At 44.8% G+C, this 24,899-nt stretch overlaps 2 protein-coding genes and 3 long non-coding RNA genes across 11 annotated transcripts; all 5 read right to left on the bottom strand.

The window, feature by feature from the left end:
- Positions 1-3,911: 3,911 nt before the first annotated feature.
- Positions 3,912-10,192, bottom strand: LOC139354787 (uncharacterized). Of its 4 annotated transcripts, none has more exons than XM_070999029.1 (13): positions 10,022-10,192; positions 9,176-9,718; positions 8,866-9,087; positions 8,371-8,810; positions 8,111-8,296; positions 7,726-8,032; positions 7,282-7,660; positions 6,794-7,107; positions 6,589-6,723; positions 6,352-6,516; positions 5,610-6,261; positions 4,750-5,556; positions 3,912-4,635 (listed from the first exon to the last, which is right to left on the bottom strand). In XM_070999029.1, exons 4-6 carry the CDS (start codon positions 8,496-8,498, stop codon positions 7,915-7,917), a joined length of 432 nt encoding a protein of 143 aa, XP_070855130.1. In that variant the 5' UTR covers positions 8,499-8,810; positions 8,866-9,087; positions 9,176-9,718; positions 10,022-10,192; the 3' UTR covers positions 3,912-4,635; positions 4,750-5,556; positions 5,610-6,261; positions 6,352-6,516; positions 6,589-6,723; positions 6,794-7,107; positions 7,282-7,660; positions 7,726-7,914. The 4 variants fall into 4 exon arrangements, with proteins under 4 accessions (XP_070855130.1, XP_070855132.1, XP_070855129.1 ...); XM_070999031.1 differs by having other exon boundaries at positions 3,912-5,556; positions 7,726-7,805; positions 7,860-8,032; XM_070999028.1 differs by having other exon boundaries at positions 3,912-5,556.
- A 441-nt stretch (positions 10,193-10,633) lies between these two features.
- LOC139354784 (uncharacterized) lies at positions 10,634-12,718 on the bottom strand. Of its 2 annotated transcripts, XR_011605643.1 has the most exons (4): positions 12,227-12,718; positions 11,982-12,173; positions 11,367-11,744; positions 10,634-11,252 (listed from the first exon to the last, which is right to left on the bottom strand). It is a non-coding gene; the product is annotated as an uncharacterized lncRNA (long non-coding RNA). The 2 variants fall into 2 exon arrangements; XR_011605642.1 differs by having other exon boundaries at positions 11,367-12,173.
- Positions 12,719-12,748: 30 nt separating this feature from the next.
- On the bottom strand, positions 12,749-13,343 carry LOC139354782 (uncharacterized). Its single transcript, XR_011605639.1, has 3 exons — positions 13,206-13,343; positions 12,969-13,133; positions 12,749-12,878 (listed from the first exon to the last, which is right to left on the bottom strand). It is a non-coding gene; the product is annotated as an uncharacterized lncRNA (long non-coding RNA).
- An 868-nt stretch (positions 13,344-14,211) lies between these two features.
- LOC139354790 (uncharacterized) lies at positions 14,212-15,583 on the bottom strand. 3 transcript variants are annotated; one of them, XM_070999032.1, is made up of 5 exons: positions 15,250-15,583; positions 14,994-15,175; positions 14,739-14,911; positions 14,605-14,684; positions 14,212-14,539 (listed from the first exon to the last, which is right to left on the bottom strand). In XM_070999032.1, the coding sequence occupies exons 1-5, from the start codon at positions 15,375-15,377 to the stop codon at positions 14,494-14,496; spliced, it is 609 nt and encodes a 202-aa protein (XP_070855133.1). In that variant the 5' UTR covers positions 15,378-15,583; the 3' UTR covers positions 14,212-14,493. The 3 variants fall into 3 exon arrangements, with proteins under 3 accessions (XP_070855133.1, XP_070855135.1, XP_070855136.1); XM_070999035.1 differs by having other exon boundaries at positions 14,232-14,539; positions 14,990-15,175; positions 15,250-15,397; XM_070999034.1 differs by having other exon boundaries at positions 14,231-14,539; positions 14,605-14,911; positions 14,990-15,175; positions 15,250-15,397.
- Positions 15,584-22,069: 6,486 nt separating this feature from the next.
- Positions 22,070-24,506, bottom strand: LOC139354786 (uncharacterized). Its single transcript, XR_011605646.1, has 5 exons — positions 24,377-24,506; positions 24,140-24,304; positions 23,398-24,049; positions 22,538-23,344; positions 22,070-22,423 (listed from the first exon to the last, which is right to left on the bottom strand). It is a non-coding gene; the product is annotated as an uncharacterized lncRNA (long non-coding RNA).
- Between the last annotated feature and the right edge of the window lie 393 nt (positions 24,507-24,899).

The raw sequence follows: 24,899 nt of genomic DNA, 5'->3' as shown, positions 1-24,899 counted from the left end.
AATCTACTTACAGTTCTGTTTCATGGTCTAAGTCTAGCTACCCTAATCACTTAAACAGGGCAAATTGTATTTTTATACCCGTTACTCATAGAGTAAAAGGGTATACTAGATTCGTCGGAAAGTATGTAACAGGCAGAAGGAAGCGTTTCCGACCCCATAAAGTATATATATTCTTGATCAGGATCACTAGCCGAGTCGATCTTGCCATGTCCGTCTGTCCGTCTGTCCGTCTGTCCGTCTGTCCGTCTGTCCGGATGAACGCTGAGATCTCGGAAACTATGGGAGCTAGGCTATTGAGACTTGGCGTGCAGATTCCTGAGCTTCCTACGCAGCGCAAGTTTGTTTCAGTAGACTGCCACGCCCACTCTTACGCCCACAAACCGCCCAAAACTGTGGCTCCTACAGTTTTGATGCTAGATAGAAAATTTTAACTGAAATGTAATGTTCTCATCAATACCCATCGATTGACCCAAAAAAAATTTTGCCACGCCCACTTAACGCCCACAAACCGCAAAACCCTGTGACGCCCACAATTTTCATGCTAGATAAAAAATTTTAACTGAAATGTATTGGTCGCGTCAATACCTATCGATTGATCTAATAAAAAATTTGCCACGCCCACTCTAACGCCCATAACGCTTAAATCTGTATACCGCCGGTCGGTGGCGCATTTTAATCTCGCTTTGCTGCTTGCATATCTCCATTTAGCTGAGTAACGGGTATCTGATAGTCGAGGTACTCGACTATAGCGTTCTCCCTTGTTTCTCCTGTAATCACCGAGAGTTCTCTCTTAAGTGATTAAGAAACTATAACGCCAACCTATTCTCCGGGGCCAGATGGACTCCCTGGGTGTGTTCTTAAGTTTTGTGCCCGAACTATTTGTAAACCCATTCTTAAACTTTTTAATTTGTCTATTTCATCATCTGTTTTTCCTACTATCTGGAAAGATTCTTTTATTATTCCACTCCACAAAAAGGGTGCGAAGGTTAATGTTCAGAACTATAGAGGAATCTCCAAATTGTCTGCAATTCCTAAAACATTTGAACGCATTATTACCTCTCAGTTGCAACATTTGTGCTCCTCTTTAATATCGCCGTGTCAACACGGTTTTGTTAAGCGACCACCACTAACCTGCTCGAATTGACATCTTTTGTACTAGATGGATTTAACAAAAAATTGCAGACGGACGTTATATATACAGATTTTAGTAAAGCCTTTGACTCTGTTAACCACTCTCTTCTTTTATTCAAATTAGATCAGCTTGGGTTTCCGAATAATCTGTTAACTTGGATTTCAAGTTATTTGAATGGTAGATCTCAGAGGGTTTTATTCAAAAACGCTGTTTCCAAGATGATCAACGTGACATCTGGAGTGCCTCAGGGCAGTCATTTAGGCCCTTTGCTGTTTACTCTGTTTATAAATGATCTTCCTTCTATCGTAAATCTCTCTCGTGTACTAATGTATGCTGATGATGTTAAGCTTTGTTTTTCATATAATAATATTGAATCTGGTTTCCGCTTGCAGTCAGACATAAATAGATTCCAGGAATGGTGTCAGTACAACCTTTTGAATTTAAACTATCTTACATGCAACGTTATGACTTTTTATAGGGGTACGCCAACGTTCATGAGTTACCCTCTTCAGAACATGTCCTTGTACCGAATATACTCAGTAAACGATTTAGGTGTTCTCCTAGATCCTAAACTTAAATTTGACTCCCACATAACCTCTACTGTAAATAAAGCTATGAGTGTTCTTGGGTTTATAAAGCGTTGGTCTAAAGAATTTGATGATCCATACACTACCAAATTATTATTTACCTCACTTGTCCGACCTAATTTAGAATACTGTTCTTCCGTTTGGAGTCCTCAGTATCAAGTGCACATTGACCGTATAGAGTCCGTACAGAAACAATTTCTTCTTTTTGCCTTACGTGGTTTGAACTGGGATCAAAACGTCAGGTTGCCTTCTTACTCGAGTAGATTGCTATTAATTAATTTGCCTACTCTAGTAAGCCGTAGAATTATGCTTGCTTTTTATGAAGAATCTTATCAGAGGCGATATTGATTCTGTAGATTTGGTAAGCCGCCTAAGTTTCAATGTTCCTGTTAGACTAATGCAAAACTACCATCCTATCAACTTGCCACGATGCTCATCTAATTTTAGTCAGCATGAGCCCTTTCGCGTTCTTTCTAATATTATAACAACCTATATCATTTAATTTGTTCCTCAACTTCTATCCCTGTACTAAAAACTGTCTTATTTGTTCTATGTACCTTCCTCGCGAACCGTATTTGCCCGAAATAAAAATGGGCCCGCGCGTAACAAGCACGTGCTTGGTGTCGTTTGGGCCACTTGTTTGTACTGCTCTTAGTGCATCAACGTTCAACAACAATATACAATACAATACAATACAATACAATACAATACAATACAATACAATACAATACAATACAATACAATACAATACAATACAATACAATACAATACAATACAATACAATACAATACAATACAAACCTTTTGTACTTGTATAGAAATAAGGGGTTAATAATGGGTAGGAATTTTATCTAAAACACTAAAAATATACAATGCAAACCTGTTGTACTTGTGTAGAAATAGGGGGTTAATAATGGGTAGGAATTTTATCTAAAACACCAAAAATATACTGAAAAGTTGGGTTTAAATCCATGACAATGACAGTGAACGGAAAGAAACAAATTTGAATTTTAAATGCAAATGAAAAATATTTGTCTTCTGTTAAACAAAATAGTTGAATAACAATTTCAATGGAAGAACAACCCTCAAGAAAGAGAGCCAGGGAGGTCGAATCGAAGCGATGGTCATAGCCTTCTTCTCACAAAAATGTAAAAGTTAGCTTTCTTTTGTACGTCAATATCCTGCAACGATGTTTTAAAATAGAGGGCGTTCACAATTCTCGTCTGGCAAACTTTCAAAGTTTACACTTTTGCAACGCAATTGAATACCCTAAATATGATTGTGCCTAACCGAATAGACACTTCTGGGTCACACCGCGTGACAAGGGGGTAATAAGCACTTGTCGCTGGCACGAGGACGCTTTGATGGCAGGACGATCGCGTCACGGCAATGGTAACGATGGTTACTGCGATGCCGGACCACAGGCAATGCTGAGCTGCGCTGAGGATGAGCTAACGTGGTTAGCTGCTAGTTGAAATAGTGTACATATTTCGAGCCCTATCCCCAGAGGTAGGAAGTAGAACCGCGGAGTTATGAGCTGTGTTGATAACTGATTTATTCTTCATATGATACCTGCTTATATACTACTTGGAACGCGGAAGCTTAGTGTAATGATTAGTGAAATAAGCTATATTCTAAAGTAGGTCAGGGAATTATGATTATGGTGCAGTTGGCTCGGCTAAAACTGCAACATGTGCTGACTGCATTGGAGCCAGTCAGTGTGCCGTTGAGTCGGTGAGACGGTGAGTTACTGAGACATATAATATGCTGATCAGCAATTCTCATATGCAGTGGGTGCTACTGAGCGCCTGGTACTGACACTGCAACATATTGTTATGTGCTAAACGACAAAACTATGCACAAATTGGGAATTTAGCAAAGATGTTTACATTAAGACTGATAACGATAGGCGAAAAATCGATACACGACTATCGACGACTCGTGAGCTCAGGGAGTCGTGCAGCTTAATCAAGTCATGGAACTGGTTCCTTAAACCGGATAACTTCAAAATGAACCAAGGTTTAAACTCGAAAAGTTTGAGTGGTTTTTGGCGGAGAGAGGCTTGGAAAAGTAAAACAAGCAAGGGTGATTAAAGGGCAAAAGTAACTGGTCGCAGACGGTTCTGTTGGAAAAAAATTATAATATTAGCAGAAGTCAAGTTCCTACCCTATATTCCGTGAGGGTAAGCCTGGATCAGGAACAGAGACTTACATAAGGAGAGTCGAAGACCAGCCACCAGGAGGAGATCCAAATTTTCGACAAGAAAATTGGCCACTGATCCCCGGATGGCCACAGGAAAATAAAACTTGTTCCCGAAAACTGCAAACGACAAACCAAGTCAGCAAGCCGAAAGTTAAAATATAAAAATTGAGACTGATATCTCAGATTATGTAAACCGCCCAAACTAATTTATTCATACTTATATATATTTAAATTATTTATTTATTTATTTAACCTATTTATTCACACAAACCCAAAACTATTGGAACATTGTTTATTGTTATTTATTTATTTATTCATATATATATGTACTCCCTGTAAAAGTTCGGTACCGTAGGTAGGATTATTAAATGTTAAAATTTAAGTGAAATTTCTGAATTATAATGTGAAAACATAATGAAGTGTTGTGAATAAAAATTCGTGTTGGGGGTGAGATGAGTTAGGCGAGGTAGCATGACCCACAAAACAGATTTGGGAGATGTGTCCAAAATGTTGAAGGATGCACTCATGGTTGGGAGGGACTCCAGGACCACGATAAGAGCTGTGTTGTCCAGTCCATTTGTTCAAGAAAAATCCGTCGTGAAATTGCTGTCGCCCGAGTTTGAATTTCCGTTTTGTTTTTGTTGTGTCCGCTGCGTAGACAACATTGTTGGTTGTTCCCCTCCCTGGGACGGTCGATGACTAGCCGGCACCTACACTGCGCGAAAAACAGGACATGACAAATGGCGCCCAATGAAAATATAAAAAATTAATGAAATGGAATCAATAAAAGTAAAATATTTCAAGCATAACATAAAATGTAAATACTCACCAGGGAATGTGGCAACAGAAAACGACATCGGAAACCAGCTTTTTGGACCGTGGGCGGGCTTAGAGGGTCGAACCCATCGTAGCCACAGTGAATGATATTCCGAAATGTCCTTTCTGTTGAGCACAATCCTTGCTGAGAGAGAGGAGACCGTCTACAAGTGGACCCATGACCGAGTAAAGGCGGGACATGCGAAGCCAGGCTAGGAGGTACATCATTATGTGAAAGAAATAGAAAACAACTGTCTTTTTAATATGTTGTCTGTGGTAAAGTAAATTTGTAATAACTTATCTAAATTTATTGTCTATGCTTGGAGTTGGTGTGGTCCATGTACACTGGAATAAAGTGTGACATCGTTGCCCAGCAAATTTTAAGTCGAGGCTGAAAGATAAAGATCACGTAAATTAGTAAAATCGTTTAAATAATTATAAAAAATTGACACGAACGGATTAGGAACTGAAGGAAAGGAGAGAAAAGTTAGTGGGTAATGTAAATAGCTACGTCCCATACCCCCAGAATTTGTAGAAAGAGATATGAAAAACAAATATACATAAGAAAGAAATTAGGATATATATAGAAAATTGAGGAGGAGCTTGGAGTTCATCCGGAATAGGGTACCAGCAGGTATGACTCCGCCAGTAACTCGCTCACAAGCGAATCAAGAGGAGAAATTGGAGAACATATCGGCACCCGAAGGCATGGAGTCGGTAAGGGAGCAGAATCCTGAAGGAATGGGAAGCGGAAGTCCAGGAGAAGCGAGTGGTCTTCAGTCGGCAGGCGGAACCGGGGCCATACCAAAGTCTTTGCCATCTGAAATAAAGTCAGGGGTTAACGCAGCACTGGTTCAAGCACAACATACGTACCAGGTGGGAATGTCGACGGCATACGAAATGTTCAAACAGCAGATGCAGCAGGATATGTTGCAGTTCATGAAGGACATTAATGACTGCATGGCGGAGTGGCGCAGAGATGTCGCAGGTTCGCCAGGCCCAAGGACAACAAGTTGGACAGGGCCAAATACCCTCTTCGGGGACGCCGATGCCGCCACCTCAAGGCATTGCAGAGCAGCCGCGGGCGAAACCGAGTCAGATGCCAACATTCGACCCGAGGATGTTACAACCACCTCCGCCAATCACACTGCCAGGGGTACGTTCCTATATGGGATTCCCGCCGCCAACATCTGGGGCGCAGGAGAAGCAGGAGATGAATCGTCACGCATCGGAAGGGTATCGGCAAACCGCCTGGTCGACGGAGCAGGAACCAAGAAGGTGGAATGGGTCTCACACGACGCCCCCAGAACATCCTCCTGGAAACGGTGGGACACAGTACAACTTCAATCCAGGACCAGATCAGCGTCGGTCAAGCGGTGTAGCAGGCGATTCTGCGTTTAAAGTCGGCCAGCTGCGGAAGTGGGAGCTCAGTTTCGATGGAAGGCCCAGAAGTATGCCCTTGTCAGAATTTATATTCCGCCTCGAACATCTCCAAAGGTCGTATCAGGTGCCGTGGAAGGAGGTCCTAAGAGAATTTCACGTATTAGTGGAAGGACAAGGCAAGGAGTGGTACTGGATGTACGTGAGGTCGACGGAGAAGCAAGAGTGGACTAACCTGAGGTACGCGCTGCAACAGCAGTTTCAGAGTCACCGATCCAACTTCGAGCGAGAGTATGAGCTGCGAGAACGGAAGCAAAAGCCAGGAGGAACCATCGAGGCGTACATCCAGACCATGCTAGCGCTCAGATCTTGACTAGAGACGCCGTTTTCCGACTTCGACCTGATAAAAGTGATAAAAATGAACATTAGGGATCAGATTTCGAGAATTATATACCCGATATACATCACTAACATGGATCAACTCCGACATGAATGCCACGATGCGGAGGGAATATTGGCGACTCGATGTACCCGACATCTAAGCAACCTCGAAACTCACCGAGGATCGATGAGCTTTGTCCAGAATCAGTCGGAGAAGAGAGTTTACCTGGAGAACAAGAGGAAGTGGAGGCATTAGCTAGACACTGGGAGAAAAACAGGGAACGACAGCCACTTACATGCTTTAATTGTGGATCCGTGGGACACCCATTCAACGCGTGTGAATCGGAGGTGTTAAAGGTGTTCTGTTTCAAGTGTGGACTACCCGGTGTGAGGACTGCAACCGAATATTTGGGAAACATGATCCGGACCGGAACATTTCGCCAAAAATTGCAAGAGCCCGGAGGAGAAGTCAGCAGCGATGATTTGTTCGGCCATCAGAGCTGCGGTGGAAGGCGACAACAGACCATTCGCACAGGTAAAGATCGAAGACCTGGACGTCGTGGGTCTCTTGGGTTCCGGGGCATCAGTAAGCTTGCTTGGGGAAGGTTGCCTAGAAACAGTGGAAAGGTTAGGACTGATAATAGAGAGATCACAATCGATAATGAAATCAGCAGGAGGTACGCAGCATCGAGTAGTGGGGAAGATTCAACCCAACATCTCGTATAATGGGGTAACACATCGATTGCCGATACTCCTTTGTCCTTCCTTGAAACAAAAATTATACCTAGGTATAGATTTCTGGAGAGGATTCGAATTGGCACCAGAGGTGGTGGGTGTAGAATTCTTACATTAGGTGGAATCCGAATTTATGGCCAAAGGAGAACCGATAGAGGCACATGTCCTATCCCCCGGACAGACTGAGCAACTGGAAAAAGCAAAAGGACGTTTTCTGTCCTACGAAAGTCAAGGATTAAAACTTACCAAGGTAGAAGAACACTCGATCCAGTTAGTTGAAGGAGCCGTACCCGTCAAGGAGAGATTCTTTCCCGTGTCTCCGGCGAAACAACAACTGCTGTTCGCAGAAGTCGATAAAATGCTACGGTTAGGAGTCATCGAGTTAAGTGAAAGTCCCTGGAACAACCGAACGACGCTGGTACAGAAACCTGGAAAGAACAGGCTGTGCTTAGACGCGAGAAAACTGAACACACTTACAGTGAAGGATGCTTACCCACTACAGAACATTGAGTCGATTTTAAGCCGGGCGGATGAGACGATTTTCATTAGCAGTATCGATTTGAAACATGCGCTCTGGCAAGTGGAACTCGATGAGTAAAAGTCGTCCCTTGACCGCTTTCACAATACCTGGAAGGCCACTTTATCAGTTTCGACGAATGCCATTCGGATTATGTAATTCGGCTCAAAGGTTGTGTAGGGTAATGGACAAGGTGATTCCACAGCGTCTTCGCAGCCGCGTCTTTGTATACTTGGATGACTTGCTGATGATATCCAAGACTTTCGAAGAACACTGCATGTTGCTGAAAGAAGTGGCAGAATGTTTAAAAAAAGCAAATTTGACGATCGGCCTACACAAGTCAAAATTTTGTTTTAAATACTTGCGATATTTGGGATTCATAATCGGTGATGGGGCCTTGCGGACGGATCCGAAGAAAGTTGATGCGATTATGAAGATAGAGGTGCCCAAAAATACGCGACAACTACGCAGCTTCTTAGGAACCGCAGGCTGGTATCGCACATTCATCCAAAATTTCTCCGGTGTAAGTGCGCCGCTCACTGACTGCCTTAAAAATAAAACAAAATTTATGTGGACGGAGGAAGCAACTACGGCACTCGAAACGCTGAAGAAAGCACTTACCTGTGCGCCGGTATTAGCTCATGCAGACTTTGGAAAACACTTCTGGATACAGTGTGACGCCAGCCATGTAGGAATTGGGGCAGTATTATACCAGCAAGACGTAGAAGGATCGGACCGGCCAATAGCATTCTTTTCGGCGAAGCTGAGAGGAAAAAGAGTGTCTCGCAGCAGTAAAAGCCGTGGAAAGATTCCGTCCCTATGTGGAGTTAAAACCGTTCACGATAGTTACCGACCATGCAAGCCTGCAATGGCTTATGACGCTTAAGGATTTGAACGGGAGGCTGGCGCGGTGGTCGTTAGCGCTACAGGCACTCGACTTTAACATAGAGCATAGGAAAGGGAAAGACAACATCGTGGCCAACATGCTATCTCGGCCGAATGAAACCGCCGAAGTAGAGTTCTTCGATTTTGAAACAACGGAATTTGAGAGTCCTGAATACCTGGAAAGACTGCAGTTGGTTGAAGAGCAAGGAAGAGATAAATATCCGGACTTACGTGTGGAAGAAGGAGTTCTATTCAAGAAGACACACTTAAATAGGAAGGAAAGTGAGGAATTTGAATGGAAACTGTGGATTCCGGAAGCGTTGACGACAACTCTAATCCAGCAAGCGGCGACATGGCAATGCATAGGGGCATTGCCTTAGCGAGACTTCAGCAGATGTATTACTGGCCCAAAATGGTAGTTCAAGTCCGAGACTTTGTAGCAGCAAGCGAAAACTGCAAAGAGAACAAGCACACAACGCAGATAAAGCGACCAGTGATGGGGAAGGAAGTACGGACAGATCGACCCATTCAAAAGTTGTACCTGGATTTCTTAGGAAAGTATCCGCGGTCTCGCCGAGGAAATACCATGCTATTTATCGCGTTGGATCACTTGACCAAGTTTGTGTGGCTAAAAGCCATGCCGAAGGCCACATCGACAGCTGTAACCCGATTCCTACAAGAAGGAATATTCACACAATTCGGAGTTCCGGAAACAGTCCAAACGGACAACGGAAGACAATTTGTCTCCAAGGAATTCGAGAACATGCTACAAGAATATGGGATTACACACATGAAGACAGGGTGATACGCACCACAATCCAATCCTTCGGAGAAAGTAAACCAATCCGTGTTAGCAGCAATTCGAGTAAACATCCAGGACGACCACACGCGATGGGATGAACACTTAGCGGACATACAAGCGTCGCTGAGGTCATCCATCCATAGCAGCACCGGAACTTCGCCGTACTTCGCCATGTTCGGACAGCACATATTTACGAATGGGAAATATTACTCGCTGGCTCGCAAGTTGAATGCCCTGAATGAAGCTGAGATAGCCCAATTGCCCAGGTCGGAACGACAACAGCTATCCAGAGAAAAAATAAAAAAAGGATACATCAGGCCTACGAGAAAGCAGCGAAGAGTGACAACTTAAAGGCCCGAGAGATTCGATACTCACCGGGACAAGAAATATATAAGAGAAACTTTGTTCTAAGTGACTTCAGCAAGAATAAGAATTCTAAATTTTGCAGAAAGTATACTAAATGTCGAGTCACAAAAGCGTTGGGAAACTCTTTGTACGCTTTGGAAAACTTGCGCGGCAATCCTTTGGGAGTTTTCCATGCAAAGGATCTGAAACAATAGTGCCCGGCTAGCAAATCACACTCACCAAGCTTTAATCTCAGGGTTGTGGGCGGTGGCCTACCTAGAGCAGAACAACCAGCAGCACACGCACATCCTCCACTCCTGTTCCGAGACGAGCATCGCAACCGTAGTGTGCTTGTTATGTGCTAAACGACAAAACTATGCACAAATTGGGAATTTAGCAAATATGTTTACATTAAGACTGATAACGATAGGCGAAAAATCGATACACGACTATCGACGACTCGTGAGCTCAGGGAGTCGTGCAGCTTAATCAAGTCATGGAACTGGTTCCTTAAACCGGATAACTCCAAAATGAACCAAGGTTTAAACTCGAAAAGTTTGAGTGGTTTTTGTGCGGAGAGAGGCTTGGAAAAATAAAACAAGCAAGGGTGATTAAAGGGCAAAAGTAACTGGTCGCAGACGGTTCTGTTGGAAAAAATTATAATATTAGCAGAAGTCAAGTTCCTACCCTATATTCCGTGAGGGATAAGCCTGGATCAGGAAAAGAGACTTACATAAGGAGAGACGAAGACCAGCCACCAGGAGGAGATCCAAATTTTCGACAAGAAAATTGGCCACTCATCCACGGATGGCCACAGGTTTTTATTCGCCCCTTAAAATTATATTTGCCACAGAAAAATAAAACTTGTTCCCGAAAACTGCAAACGACAAACCAAGTCAGCAAGCCGAAAGTTAAAATATAAAAATTGAGACTGATATCTCAGATTATGTAACCCGCCCAAATTAATTTATTCATACTTATATATATTTAAATTATTTATTTATTTAACCTATTTATTCACACAAACCCAAAACTATTGGAACATTGTTTATTGTTATTTATTTATTTATTCATATATATATGTACTCCCTGTAAAAGTTCGGTACCGTAGGTAGGATTATTAAATGTTAAAATTTAAGTGAAATTTCTGAATTATAATGTGAAAACATAATGAAGTGTTGTGAATAAAAATTCGTGTTGGGGGTGAGATGAGTTAGGCGAGGTAGCATGACCCACAAAACAGATTTGGGAGATGTGTCCAAAATGTTGAAGGATGCACTCATGGTTGGGAGGGACTCCAGGACCACGATAAGAGCTGTGTTGTCCAGTCCATTTGTTCAAGAAAAATCCGTCGTGAAATTGCTGTCGCCCGAGTTTGAATTTCCGTTTTGTTTTTGTTGTGTCCGCTGCGTAGACAACATTGTTGGTTGTTCCCCTCCCTGGGACGGTCGATGACTAGCCGGCACCTACACTGCGCGAAAAACAGGACATGACAAATGGCGCCCAATGAAAATATAAAAAATTAATGAAATGGAATCAATAAAAGTAAAATATTTCAAGCATAACATAAAATGTAAATACTCACCAGGGAATGTGGCAACAGAAAACGACATCGGAAACCAGCTTTTTGGACCGTGGGCGGGCTTAGAGGGTCGAACCCATCGTAGCCACAGTGAATGATATTCCGAAATGTCCTTTCTGCTGAGCACAATCCTTGCTGAGAGAGAGGAGACCGTCTACAAGTGGACCCATGACCGAGTAAAGGCGGGACATGCGAAGCCAGGCTAGGAGGTACATCAGTATGTGAAAGAAATAGAAAACAACTGTCTTTTTAATATGTTGTCTGTGGTAAAGTAAATTTGTAATAACTTATCTAAATTTATTGTCTATGCTTGGAGTTGGTGTGGTCCATGTACACTGGAATAAAGTGTGACATCGTTGCCCAGCAAATTTTAAGTCGAGGCTGAAAGATAAAGATCACGTAAATTAGTAAAATCGTTTAAATAATTATAAAAAATTGACACGAACGGATTAGGAACTGAAGGAAAGGAGAGAAAAGTTAGTGGGTAATGTAAATAGCTACGTCCCATACCCCCAGAATTTGTAGAAAGAGATATGAAAAACAAATATACATAAGAAAGAAATTAGGATATATATAGAAAATTGAGGAGGAGCTTGGAGTTCATCCGGAATAGGGTACCAGCAGGTATGACTCCGCCAGTAACTCGCTCACAAGCGAATCAAGAGGAGAAATTGGAGAACATATCGGCACCCGAAGGCATGGAGTCGGTAAGGGAGCAGAATCCTGAAGGAATGGGAAGCGGAAGTCCAGGAGAAGCGAGTGGTCTTCAGTCGGCAGGCGGAACCGGGGCCATACCAAAGTCTTTGCCATCTGAAATAAAGTCAGGGGTTAAAGCAGCACTGGTTCAAGCACAACATACGTACCAGGTGGGAATGTCGACGGCATACGAAATGTTCAAACAGCAGATGCAGCAGGATATGTTGCAGTTCATGAAGGACATTAATGACTGCATGGCGGAGTGGCGCAGAGATGTCGCAGGTTCGCCAGGCCCAAGGACAACAAGTTGGACAGGGCCAAATACCCTCTTCGGGGACGCCGATGCCGCCACCTCAAGGCATTGCAGAGCAGCCGCGGGCGAAACCGAGTCAGATGCCAACATTCGACCCGAGGATGTTACAACCACCTCCGCCAATCACACTGCCAGGGGTACGTTCCTATATGGGATTCCCGCCGCCAACATCTGGGGCGCAGGAGAAGCAGGAGATGAATCGTCACGCATCGGAAGGGTATCGGCAAACCGCCTGGTCGACGGAGCAGGAACCAAGAAGGTGGAATGGGTCTCACACGACGCCCCCAGAACATCCTCCTGGAAACGGTGGGACACAGTACAACTTCAATCCAGGACCAGATCAGCGTCGGTCAAGAGGTGTAGCAGGCGATTCTGCGTTTAAAGTCGGCCAGCTGCGGAAGTGGGAGCTCAGTTTCGATGGAAGGCCCAGAAGTATGCCCTTGTCAGAATTTATATTCCGCCTCGAACATCTCCAAAGGTCGTATCAGGTGCCGTGGAAGGAGGTCCTAAGAGAATTTCACGTATTAGTGGAAGGACAAGGCAAGGAGTGGTACTGGATGTACGTGAGGTCGACGGAGAAGCAAGAGTGGACTAACCTGAGGTACGCGCTGCAACAGCAGTTTCAGAGTCACCGATCCAACTTCGAGCGAGAGTATGAGCTGCGAGAACGGAAGCAAAAGCCAGGAGAAACCACCGAGGCGTACATCCAGACCATGCTAGCGCTCAGATCTTGACTAGAGACGCCGTTTTCCGACTTCGACCTGATAAAAGTGATAAAAATGAACATTAGGGATCAGATTTCGAGAATTATATACCCGATATACATCACTAACATGGATCAACTCCGACATGAATGCCACGATGCGGAGGGAATATTGGCGACTCGATGTACCCGACATCTAAGCAACCTCGAAACTCACCGAGGATCGATGACCTTTGTCCAGAATCAGTCGGAGAAGAGAGTTTACCTGGAGAACAAGAGGAAGTGGAGGCATTAGCTAGACACTAGGAGAACAACAGGGAACGACAGCCACTTACATGCTGGAATTGTGGATCCGTGGGACACCCATTCAACGCGTGTGAATCGGAGGTGTTAAAGGTGTTCTGTTTCAAGTGTGGACTACCCGGTGTGAGGACTCCAAGATGTACTCGATGCCAAACGGGAAACGTTGTGAGGAGCTTGGGCAAGAACGAGGAACCACGCTCCAATCCGTTTGCTACGAACAAGTGAAAGCCTCGTCAAATTGCATGCCTAATGATAAGGATAGCTTTAAGGAGAATAAAATTAGTAAGATACTGATAAATATAAATAAACCAGTACATACCATTAAATGGTCGAAACGTGAACCTATAGCAGTCCGGGAAGCACATTACCAAGAGGTCAGGAACCGAATATTTGGGAAACATGATCCGGACCGGAACATTTCGCCAAAAATTGCAAGAGCCCGGAGGAGAAGTCAGCAGCGAAAGGCAGAAAGAAGGATGATTTGTTCGGCCATCAGAGCTGCGGTGGAAGGCGACAACAGACCATTCGCACAGGTAAAGATCGAAGACCTGGACGTCGTGGGTCTCTTGGATTCCGGGGCATCAGTAAGCTTGCTTGGGGAAGGTTGCCTAGAAACAGTGGAAAGGTTAGGACTGATAATAGAGAGATCACAATCGATAATGAAATCAGCAGGAGGTACGCAGCATCGGGTAGTGGGGAAGATTCAACCCAACATCTCGTATAATGGGGTAACACATCGATTGCCGATACTCCTTTGTCCTTCCTTGAAACAAAAATTATACCTAGGTATAGATTTCTGGAGAAGATTCGAATTGGCACCAGAGGTGGTGGGTGTAGAATTCTTACATTAGGTGGAATCCGAATTTATGGCCAAAGGAGAACCGATAGAGGCACATGTCCTATCCCCCGGACAGACTGAGCAACTGGAAAAAGCAAAAGGACGTTTTCTGTCCTACGAAAGTCAAGGATTAAAACTTACCAAGGTAGAAGAACACTCGATCCAGTTAGTTGAAGGAGCCGTACCCGTCAAGGAGAGATTCTTTCCCGTGTCTCCGGCGAAACAACAACTGCTGTTCGCAGAAGTCGATAAAATGCTACGGTTAGGAGTCATCGAGTTAAGTGAAAGTCCCTGGAACAACCGAACGACGCTGGTACAGAAACCTGGAAAGAACAGGCTGTGCTTAGACGCGAGAAAACTGAACACACTTACAGTGAAGGATGCTTACCCACTACAGAACATTGAGTCGATTTTAAGCCGGGCGGATGAGACGATTTTCATTAGCAGTATCGATTTGAAACATGCGCTCTGGCAAGTGGAACTCGATGAGTAAAAGTCGTCCCTTGACCGCTTTCACAATACCTGGAAGGCCACTTTATCAGTTTCGACGAATGCCATTCGGATTATGTAATTCGGCTCAAAGGTTGTGTAGGGTAATGGACAAGGTGATTCCACAGCGTCTTCGCAGCCGCGTCTTTGTATACTTGGATGACTTGCTGATGATATCCAAGACTTTCGAAGAACACTGCATGTTGCTGAAAGAAGTGGCAGAATGTTTAAAAAAAGCAAATTTGACGATCGGCCTACACAAGTCAAAATTTTGTTTTAAATACTTGCGATATTTGGGATTCATAATCGGTGATGGGGCCTTGCGGACGGATCCGAAGAAAGTTGAGGCGATTATGAAGATAGAGGTGCCCAAAAATACGCGACAACTACGCAGCTTCTTAGGAACCGCAGGCTGGTATCGCACATTCATCCAAAATTTCTCCGGTGTAAGTGCGCCGCTCACTGACTGCCTTAAAAATAAAACAAAATTTATGTGGACGGAGGAAGCAACTACGGCACTCGAAACGCTGAAGAAAGCACTTACCTGTGCGCCGGTATTAGCTCATCCAGACTTTGGAAAACACTTCTGGATACAGTGTGACGCCAGCCATGTAGGAATTGGGGCAGTATTATACCAGCAAGACGTAGAAGGATCGGACCGGCCAATAGCATTCTTTTCGGCGAAGCTGAGAGGAAAAAGAGTGTCTCGCAGCAGTAAAAGCCGTGGAAAGATTCCGTCCCTATGTGGAGTTAAAACCGTTCACGATAGTTACCGACCATGCAAGCCTGCAATGGCTTATGACGCTTAAGGATTTGAACGGGAGGCTGGCGCGGTGGTCGTTAGCGCTACAGGCACTCGACTTTAACATAGAGCATAGGAAAGGGAAAGACAACTGTTCGTACCCAAAGGTACTCAACATGACCACACCCAACAAATCAAGCAGTAGCCAAGATGGGAACAGTACCCGGCGCTCAGTAGCACCCACTGCATATGAGAATGGCTGATCAGCATATTATATGTCTCACTAACTCACCGTCTCACCGACTCAACGGCACACTGACCGGCCAATGCAGTCAGCACATTCTGCAGTGTCTGCCGAGCCAACTACACAAACTGCTACCATAATCAAAACTCCCTGACCTACCTACCTACTTTAGAATATAGCGCACTTCACTAATCATTACACTAAACTTTCGTCTTCCAAGTAGTATATAAACATGTACCAAATGAAGAATAAATCAGTTATCAACACACCTCTTAACTCCGCGGTTCTACTTCCTACATCTGGGAATAGCGCTCGTAATACACTATCTCAACTAACAGCTAACCACGTTAGCTCACCCTCAGCGCAGCTCTAGCATCGCCTGTGGTCCGGCACCGTAGTAACCATCGTTACCATTGCCGCGACGCGATCTTCCTGCCATCAAAACGTCCCCGTGCCAGCGACAAGTGCTCATTACCCCCTTGTCCCGCGGTGTGACCCGGAAGTGTCTACTTCGGTTAGGCACAAACATTGGTGACCCCGACGTGATCCTTTAACAACAAAGGATCACACTCAAGCAACCCCCTTCCCACAAAAGGACTCACAGCTTTATCCAACTTCACAGGATCCGCTTCTTCTTCCAGCGTCACAGGAACTTCAGCTTAATCCAGCTTCACAGGATACGCTTCGTCTTCCAGCGTCACCGGAACTTCAGCTTAATCCAGCTTCACAGGATACGCTTCTTCTTCCAGCGTCACAGGAAGTTCAGCTTTATTCCAGCTTCACAGGATTCGCTTCTTCTTCCAGCGTCACAGGAACTTCAGCTTCATCTAGCTTCACAGGATCCGCTTCTTCTTCCAGCGTCACAGGAACTTCAGCTTAATCCAGCTTCACAGGATACGCTTCGTCTTCCAGCGTCACAGGAACTTCAGCTTAATCCAGCTTCACAGGATACGCTTCGTCTTCCAGCGTCACAGGAACTTCAGCTTAATCCAGCTTCACAGGATACGCTTCTTCTTCCAGCGTCACAGGAACTTCAGCTTTATTCCAGCTTCACAGGATACTCAGCTTCATCCAGCTTCACAAGATTCTTTGTTTCCAAGACACACAATATGTCTACTTCATTCATTGAGGAAACAAGTCACACAAGAATCGACTTACACAATCGATTACTAGACACACAAAACGAACTGCAAGGGAAAATCCAACAGCTCATTAAGAATTATGGCAAGGATTCTGCCGACCGACGCCACCGAGACGGCTACTATTCTGGTAAGCTAAATCAGTTAAACGATCTCTGGCGGCAGTTTTGCGACCTAGATGAAGAAGTCCAGCAAGCGGCACTACCCACTGGAAGTGAATACTCTTCACGACTAGTAGCACTTAAAGAGCTGGTCGAAAAATATCAGAATATCTTTCTGGACAACATGCCGACTGGAAGCGGGCTTCCGAAGGCCCCCAGACGAACTTCGGCCAACATCAAGCTCACAACAAAAGATCAAGTCAAAGGAGATTCCGCAATTGACACGGTGATCCGACAGTTGCAGAGAAGATGCAACGAATTGGAGTCATCATTAACATTAGCCTCGAACGCCCCAACTGTCACCCCAGCCTTACAAAGGCACCTGGATCTCCATTGGGCGTTACTGAGGCAAGCCCACGACGAATTGGATAGCACACCTGGGGCCGCAGCTCTGGCAGAAGCAGAGCTAGCCCAATTCCACACATTATACGAGGAATACGAAATGAGCCTGCTACGAGAAAACGACGCGCCAATGAGCCTAAACTTGGCACTTCCGCCAATTAGCATTCCGGAGTTCAACGGCGAGTATCTAGACTGGCCACGGTTCCATGATCTCTTTGTGGAATTGGTACATAACAAACCATATTCGGCCAGTCAAAAACTACATATTCTACAGAGTTCGCTTCGTGGTGAAGCGAGGAACGTCTTGACAGACACAGCCTTCTCACAGGGTGGCTATGACGACACCTGGTTGCGGTTGAAGGCCAGGTACCAGAACGGCAAAATACTAGTATTCGCCGCCATAGCAAAAATTATTGACCATACGCCTATAGACGGTTCCTCGCGCAAACTAAGGGCATTACATGACACTATAAAAAACTCAATGAGTACTCTTCAAAACCTCGATATCAGCACAAAATCCTGGGATCCAATCCTGTGTTTTCTTATCAGAAGAAAACTAGACCAGCAGTCTCTAACTGCTCTAGAAAATTCAGCGGATGCACCAACGGAAATTCCAACGTTATGGAGTGTACTGACGTTTATTGAGCGGCGCGCTTGCATGCTGGAGACGATAAGCGCTCAACCGACAGCAACACTCCGCCATCAGTCAGTTCACAACGAAGAGAGCTGTAAGATTTGTCACCTAGGACAACATAATCTTAGAGCATGTAGCCGGATCCAGCAAATGGACCCCAAAGCACGGCGCCAAGCCATTATTCAAGTAGGAGCATGCACAAATTGTTTGTCTACAGCTCATAAGGTTGAAAACTGTGGATCACCGACCGCTTGTGGAGTCTGCCAGCGACGGCATCATTCACTGTTACACCAAGGACCGACTAGCAATCCAGTGGCCGGCGCAGTAACCATTGCAAGCTACGACGACGTAGGAGGATATACTCTGCTCGCGACCGCCAAGGTCTCATTACAAGGGCCAAACGGTCAATTACAAACATGTCGCGCTGTAATAGATGGTGGATCACAGGTGAATCTTATCTCAAGGAGAATGGCAGATCTGCTATCTCTTAAGGAAAGGTCACCGATTGAAATATCTGGAATCGGAGGAAAAATATCAACAGCAATTAGATCAACACTATAGCTCTCATCAGTTACATCAGGGTTTGAAAGACTAATAGAGGTATATATTATTCCCACAGTCATTCCAGACCAACCGTCAGTATCGATTGATAACGATCTTAATATTCCCGGGGGACTGCCATTAGCAGATCCTGACTTTCGGCAACCTGGACCCATTGACCTAACCTTAGGGTCTGAGGTGTATTCTCGTGTAATAACCGGTGAACTTCTTGAACTAGGACCTAATAAACCTTTGGCACAAGGCACTAGGCTTGGTTATGTAATCATAGGTTATCTCAATAAAGAAACCTCATCTGATACGGAAATCAACCCTATTCTGGTAGAGGGCAGAGGTGATTTTGCAGGACCGAACGCTGCTTATGGGTCAACAAAAGATAAAAATCCGATGAATATAGAACCGACTTCTCATCAATTCAAAACCGACAAGAAGGCTGACTTTGGTTCAACATGTCCAAACCTAACCAAGAAATATCTTAGTTTTATTGCAGAATGTCCACATACCATAGACGTGCCAAATGATCAAGTTCTACGAGAGCACAATTTCAGTCCCCACGGTAATGTCAATTTTATCGCAAAGGAGAGTGTTAAGCAGCATCAAGAAGATGTGAAGGACCTGAATCACAAACCGCAGTTGAAGGAATGATCCACCTTGGTCAATGATTTGTTAGGTGCTTCCTATACAATTCGGTCAAGGGCTGACCGACATCACGACTTAATTGAGGGTACCCCTCAATGGGGGGGAGAATGTTCGTACCCAAAGGTACTCAACATGACCACACCCAACAAATCAAGCAGTAGCCAAGTTGGGAACAGTACCAGGCGCTCAGTAGCACCCACTGCATATGAGAATGGCTGATCAGCATATTATATGTCTCACTAACTCACCGACTCAACGGCACACTGACCGGCCAATGCAGTCAGCACATTCTGCAGTGTCTGCCGAGCCATCTACACAAACTGCTACCATAATCAAAACTCCCTGACCTACCTACCTACTTTAGAATATAGCGCACAGGACTAATCATTACACTAAACTTTCGTCTTCCAAGTAGTATATAAACATGTACCAAATGAAGAATAAATCAGTTATCAACACACCTCTTAACTCCGCGGTTCTACTTCCTACATCTGGGAATAGGGCTCGTAATACACTATCTCAACTAACAGCTAACCACGTTAGCTCACCCTCAGCGCAGCTCTAGCATCGCCTGTGGTCCGGCATCGTAGTAACCATCGTTACCATTGCCGCGACGCGATCGTCCTGCCATCAAAACGTCCCCGTGCCAGCGACAAGTGCTCATTACCCCCTTGTCCCGCGGTGTGACCCGGAAGTGTCTACTTCGGTTAGGCACAAACAACAACATCGTGGCCAACATGCTATCTCGGCCGAATGAAACCGCCGAAGTAGAGTTCTTCGATTTTGAAACAACGGAATTTGAGAGTCCTGAATACCTGGAAAGACTGCAGTTGGTTGAAGAGCAAGGAAGAGATAAATATCCGGACTTACGTGTGGAAGAAGGAGTTCTATTCAAGAAGACACACTTCAATAGGAAGGAAAGTGAGGAATTTGAATGGAAACTGTGGATTCCGGAAGCGTTGACGACAACTCTAATCCAGCAAGCGGCGACATGGCAATGCATAGGGGCATGGCGAAGACCTTAGCGAGACTTCAGCAGATGTATTACTGGCCCAAAATGGTAGTTCAAGTCCGAGACTTTGTAGCAGCAAGCGAAAACTGCAAAGAGAACAAGCACACAACGCAGATAAAGCGACCAGTGATGGGGAAGGAAGTACGGACAGATCGACCCATTCAAAAGTTGTACCTGGATTTCTTAGGAAAGTATCCGCGGTCTCGCCGAGGAAATACCATGCTATTTATCGCGTTGGATCACTTGACCAAGTTTGTGTGGCTAAAAGCCATGCCGAAGGCCACATCGACAGCTGTAACCCGATTCCTACAAGAAGGAATATTCACACAATTCGGAGTTCCGGAAACAGTCCAAACGGACAACGGAAGACAATTTGTCTCCAAGGAATTCGAGAACATGCTACAAGAATATGGGATTACACACATGAAGACAGGGTGATACGCACCACAATCCAATCCTTCGGAGAAAGTAAACCAATCCGTGTTAGCAGCAATTCGAGTAAACATCCAGGACGACCACACGCGATGGGATGAACACTTAGCGGACATACAAGCGTCGCTGAGGTCATCCATCCATAGCAGCACCGGAACTTCGCCGTACTTTGCCATGTTCGGACAGCACATATTTACGAATGGGAAATATTACTCGCTGGTTCGCAAGTTGAATGCCCTGAATGAAGCTGAGATAGTTCAATTGCCCAGGTCGGAACGACAACAGCTATCCAGAGAAAAAAAAAAGGATACATCAGGCCTACGAGAAAGCAGCGAATAGTGACAATTTAAAGGCCCGAGAGATCCGATACTCACCGGGACAAGAAATATTTAAGAGAAACTTTGTCCTAAGTGACTTCAGCAAGAATAAGAATTCTAAATTTTGCAGAAAGTATACTAAATGTCGAGTCACAAAAGCGTTGGGAAACTCTTTGTACGCTTTGGAAAACTTGCGCGGCAATCCTTTGGGAGTTTTCCATGCAAAGGATCTGAAACAATAGTGCCCGGCTAGCAAATCACACTCACCAAGCATTAATCTCAGGGTTGTGGGCGGTGGCCTACCTTGAGCAGAACAACCAGCAGCACACGCACATCCTCCACTCCTGTTCCGAGACGAGCATCGCAACCGTAGTGTGCTTGTTATGTGCTAAACGACAAAACTATGCACAAATTGGGAATTTAGCAAAGATGTTTACATTAAGACTGATAACGATAGGCGAAAAATCGATACACGACTATCGACGACTCGTGAGCTCAGGGAGTCGTGCAGCTTAATCAAGACATGGAACTGGTTCCTTAAACCGGATAACTCCAAAATGAACCAAGGTTTAAACTCGAAAAGTTTGAGTGGTTTTTGGCGAAGAGAGGCTTGGAAAAGTAAAACAAGCAAGGGTGATTAAAGGGCAAAAGTAACTGGTCGCAGACGGTTCTGTTGGAAAAAAATTATAATATTAGCAGAAGTCAAGTTCCTACCGTATATTCCGTGAGGGATAAGCCTGGATCAGGAAAAGAGACTTACATAAGGAGAGACGAAGACCAGCCACCAGGAGGAGATCCAAATTTTCGACAAGAAAATTGGCCACTCATCCACGGATGGCCACAGGTTTTTATTCGCCCCTTAAAATTATATTTGCCACAGAAAAATAAAACTTGTTCCCGAAAACTGCAAACGACAAACCAAGTCAGCAAGCCGAAAGTTAAAATATAAAAATTGAGACTGATATCTCAGATTATGTAACCCGCCCAAACTAATTTATTCATACTTATATATATTTAAATTATTTATTTATTTAACCTATTTATTCACACAAACCCAAAACTATTGGAACATTGTTTATTGTTATTTATTTATTTATTCATATATATATGTACTCCCTGTAAAAGATCGGTACCGTAGGTAGGATTATTAAATGTTAAAATTTAAGTGAAATTTCTGAATTATAATGTGAAAACATAATGAAGTGCTGTGAATAAAAATTCGTGTTGGGGGTGAGATGAGTTAGGCGAGGTAGCATGACCCACAAAACAGATTTGGGAGATGTGTCCAAAATGTTGAAGGATGCACTCATGGTTGGGAGGGACTCCAGGACCACGATAAGAGCTGTGTTGTCCAGTCCATTTGTTCAAGAAAAATCCGTCGTGAAATTGCTGTCGCCCGAGTTTGAATTTCCGTTTTGTTTTTGTTGTGTCCGCTGCGTAGACAACATTGTTGGTTGTTCCCCTCCCTGGGACGGTCGATGACTAGCCGGCACCTACACTGCGCGAAAAACAGGACATGACAAATGGCGCCCAATGAAAATATAAAAAATTAATGAAATGGAATCAATAAAAGTAAAATATTTCAAGCATAACATAAAATGTAAATACTCACCAGGGAATGTGGCAACAGAAAACGACATCGGAAACCAGCTTTTTGGACCGTGGGCGGGCTTAGAGGGTCGAACCCATCGTAGCCACAGTGAATGATATTCCGAAATGTCCTTTCTGCTGAGCACAATCCTTGCTGAGAGAGAGGAGACCGTCTACAAGTGGACCCATGACCGAGTAAAGGCGGGACATGCGAAGCCAGGCTAGGAGGTACATCAGTATGTGAAAGAAATAGAAAACAACTGTCTTTTTAATATGTTGTCTGTGGTAAAGTAAATTTGTAATAACTTATCTAAATTTATTGTCTATGCTTGGAGTTGGTGTGGTCCATGTACACTGGAATAAAGTGTGACATCGTTGCCCAGCAAATTTTAAGTCGAGGCTGAAAGATAAAGATCACGTAAATTAGTAAAATCGTTTAAATAATTATAAAAAATTGACACGAACGGATTAGGAACTGAAGGAAAGGAGAGAAAAGTTAGTGGGTAATGTAAATAGCTACGTCCCATACCCCCAGAATTTGTAGAAAGAGATATGAAAAACAAATATACATAAGAAAGAAATTAGGATATATATAGAAAATTGAGGAGGAGCTTGGAGTTCATCCGGAATAGGGTACCAGCAGGTATGACTCCGCCAGTAACTCGCTCACAAGCGAATCAAGAGGAGAAATTGGAGAACATATCGGCACCCGAAGGCATGGATTCGGTAAGGGAGCAGAATCCTGAAGGAATGGGAAGCGGAAGTCCAGGAGAAGCGAGTGGTCTTCAGTCGGCAGGCGGAACCGGGGCCATACCAAAGTCTTTGCCATCTGAAATAAAGTCAGGGGTTAACGCAGCACTGGTTCAAGCACAACATACGTACCAGGTGGGAATGTCGACGGCATACGAAATGTTCAAACAGCAGATGCAGCAGGATATGTTGCAGTTCATGAAGGACATTAATGACTGCATGGCGGAGTGGCGCAGAGATGTCGCAGGTTCGCCAGGCCCAAGGACAACAAGTTGGACAGGGCCAAATACCCTCTTCGGGGACGCCGATGCCGCCACCTCAAGGCATTGCAGAGCAGCCGCGGGCGAAACCGAGTCAGATGCCAACATTCGACCCGAGGATGTTACAACCACCTCCGCCAATCACACTGCCAGGGGTACGTTCCTATATGGGATTCCCGCCGCCAACATCTGGGGCGCAGGAGAAGCAGGAGATGAATCGTCACGCATCGGAAGGGTATCGGCAAACCGCCTGGTCGACGGAGCAGGAACCAAGAAGGTGGAATGGGTCTCACACGACGCCCCCAGAACATCCTCCTGGAAACGGTGGGACACAGTACAACTTCAATCCAGGACCAGATCAGCGTCGGTCAAGCGGTGCAGCAGGCGATTCTGCGTTTAAAGTCGGCCAGCTGCGGAAGTGGGGGCTCAGTTTCGATGGAAGGCCCAGAAGTATGCCCTTGTCAGAATTTATATTCCGCCTCGAACATCTCCAAAGGTCGTATCAGGTGCCGTGGAAGGAGGTCCTAAGAGAATTTCACGTATTAGTGGAAGGACAAGGCAAGGAGTGGTACTGGATGTACGTGAGGTCGACGGAGAAGCAAGAGTGGACTAACCTGAGGTACGCGCTGCAACAGCAGTTTCAGAGTCACCGATCCAACTTCGAGCGAGAGTATGAGCTGCGAGAACGGAAGCAAAAGCCAGGAGAAACCACCGAGGCGTACATCCAGACCATGCTAGCGCTCAGATCTTGACTAGAGACGCCGTTTTCCGACTTCGACCTGATAAAAGTGATAAAAATGAACATTAGGGATCAGATTTCGAGAATTATATACCCGATATACATCACTAACATGGATCAACTCCGACATGAATGCCACGATGCGGAGGGAATATTGGCGACTCGATGTACCCGACATCTAAGCAACCTCGAAACTCACCGAGGATCGATGAGCTTTGTCCAGAATCAATCGGAGAAGAGAGTTTACCTGGAGAACAAGAGGAAGTGGAGGCATTAGCTAGACACTGGGAGAACAACAGGGAACGACAGCCACTTACATGCTGGAATTGTGGATCCGTGGGACACCCATTCAACGCGTGTGAATCGGAGGTGTTAAAGGTGTTCTGTTTCAAGTGTGGACTACCCGGTGTGAGGACTCCAAGATGTACTCGATGCCAAACGGGAAACGTTGTGAGGAGCTTGGGCAAGAACGAGGAACCACGCTCCAATCCGTTTGCTACGAACAAGTGAAAGCCTCGTCAAATTGCATGCCCAATGATAAGGATAGCTTTAAGGAGAATAAAATTAGTAAGATACTGATAAATATAAATAAACCTCGTCAAATTGCATGCCCAATGATAAGGATAGCTTTAAGG

This window comes from Drosophila suzukii, unplaced genomic scaffold (genome assembly GCF_043229965.1).
Source record: "Drosophila suzukii unplaced genomic scaffold, CBGP_Dsuzu_IsoJpt1.0 scf_22, whole genome shotgun sequence".
Taxonomy (NCBI): Eukaryota; Metazoa; Arthropoda; class Insecta; order Diptera; family Drosophilidae; genus Drosophila; species Drosophila suzukii.
The sequence above is the reverse complement of the archived record's forward strand: the minus strand, read 5'-3'. Positions and strand labels throughout refer to the sequence as shown.

Bases quoted from the DNA above. Each gene is read 5' to 3' on its own strand.
- LOC139354787 (XM_070999028.1), bottom strand. From the start codon at position 8,498: ATGCTATTGGCCGGTCCGATCCTTCTACGTCTTGCTGGTATAATACTG. The intron at 8,297-8,370 runs GTAAGTGCTTTC...TTTATTTTTAAG, and splicing joins GAGCTAATACCGGCGCACAG to GCAGTCAGTGAGCGGCGCAC. The intron at 8,033-8,110 runs GTATTTAAAACA...CACTTCTTTCAG, and splicing joins ATGAATCCCAAATATCGCAA to CAACATGCAGTGTTCTTCGA.
- LOC139354790 (XM_070999032.1), bottom strand. From the start codon at position 15,377: ATGCTATTGGCCGGTCCGATCCTTCTACGTCTTGCTGGTATAATACTG. The intron at 14,685-14,738 runs GTATTGTGAAAG...TCCACTTGCCAG, and splicing joins CTGATAAAGTGGCCTTCCAG to AGCGCATGTTTCAAATCGAT. The intron at 14,540-14,604 runs GTAAGCATCCTT...TGTTCTTTCCAG, and splicing joins GACTCAATGTTCTGTAGTGG to GTTTCTGTACCAGCGTCGTT.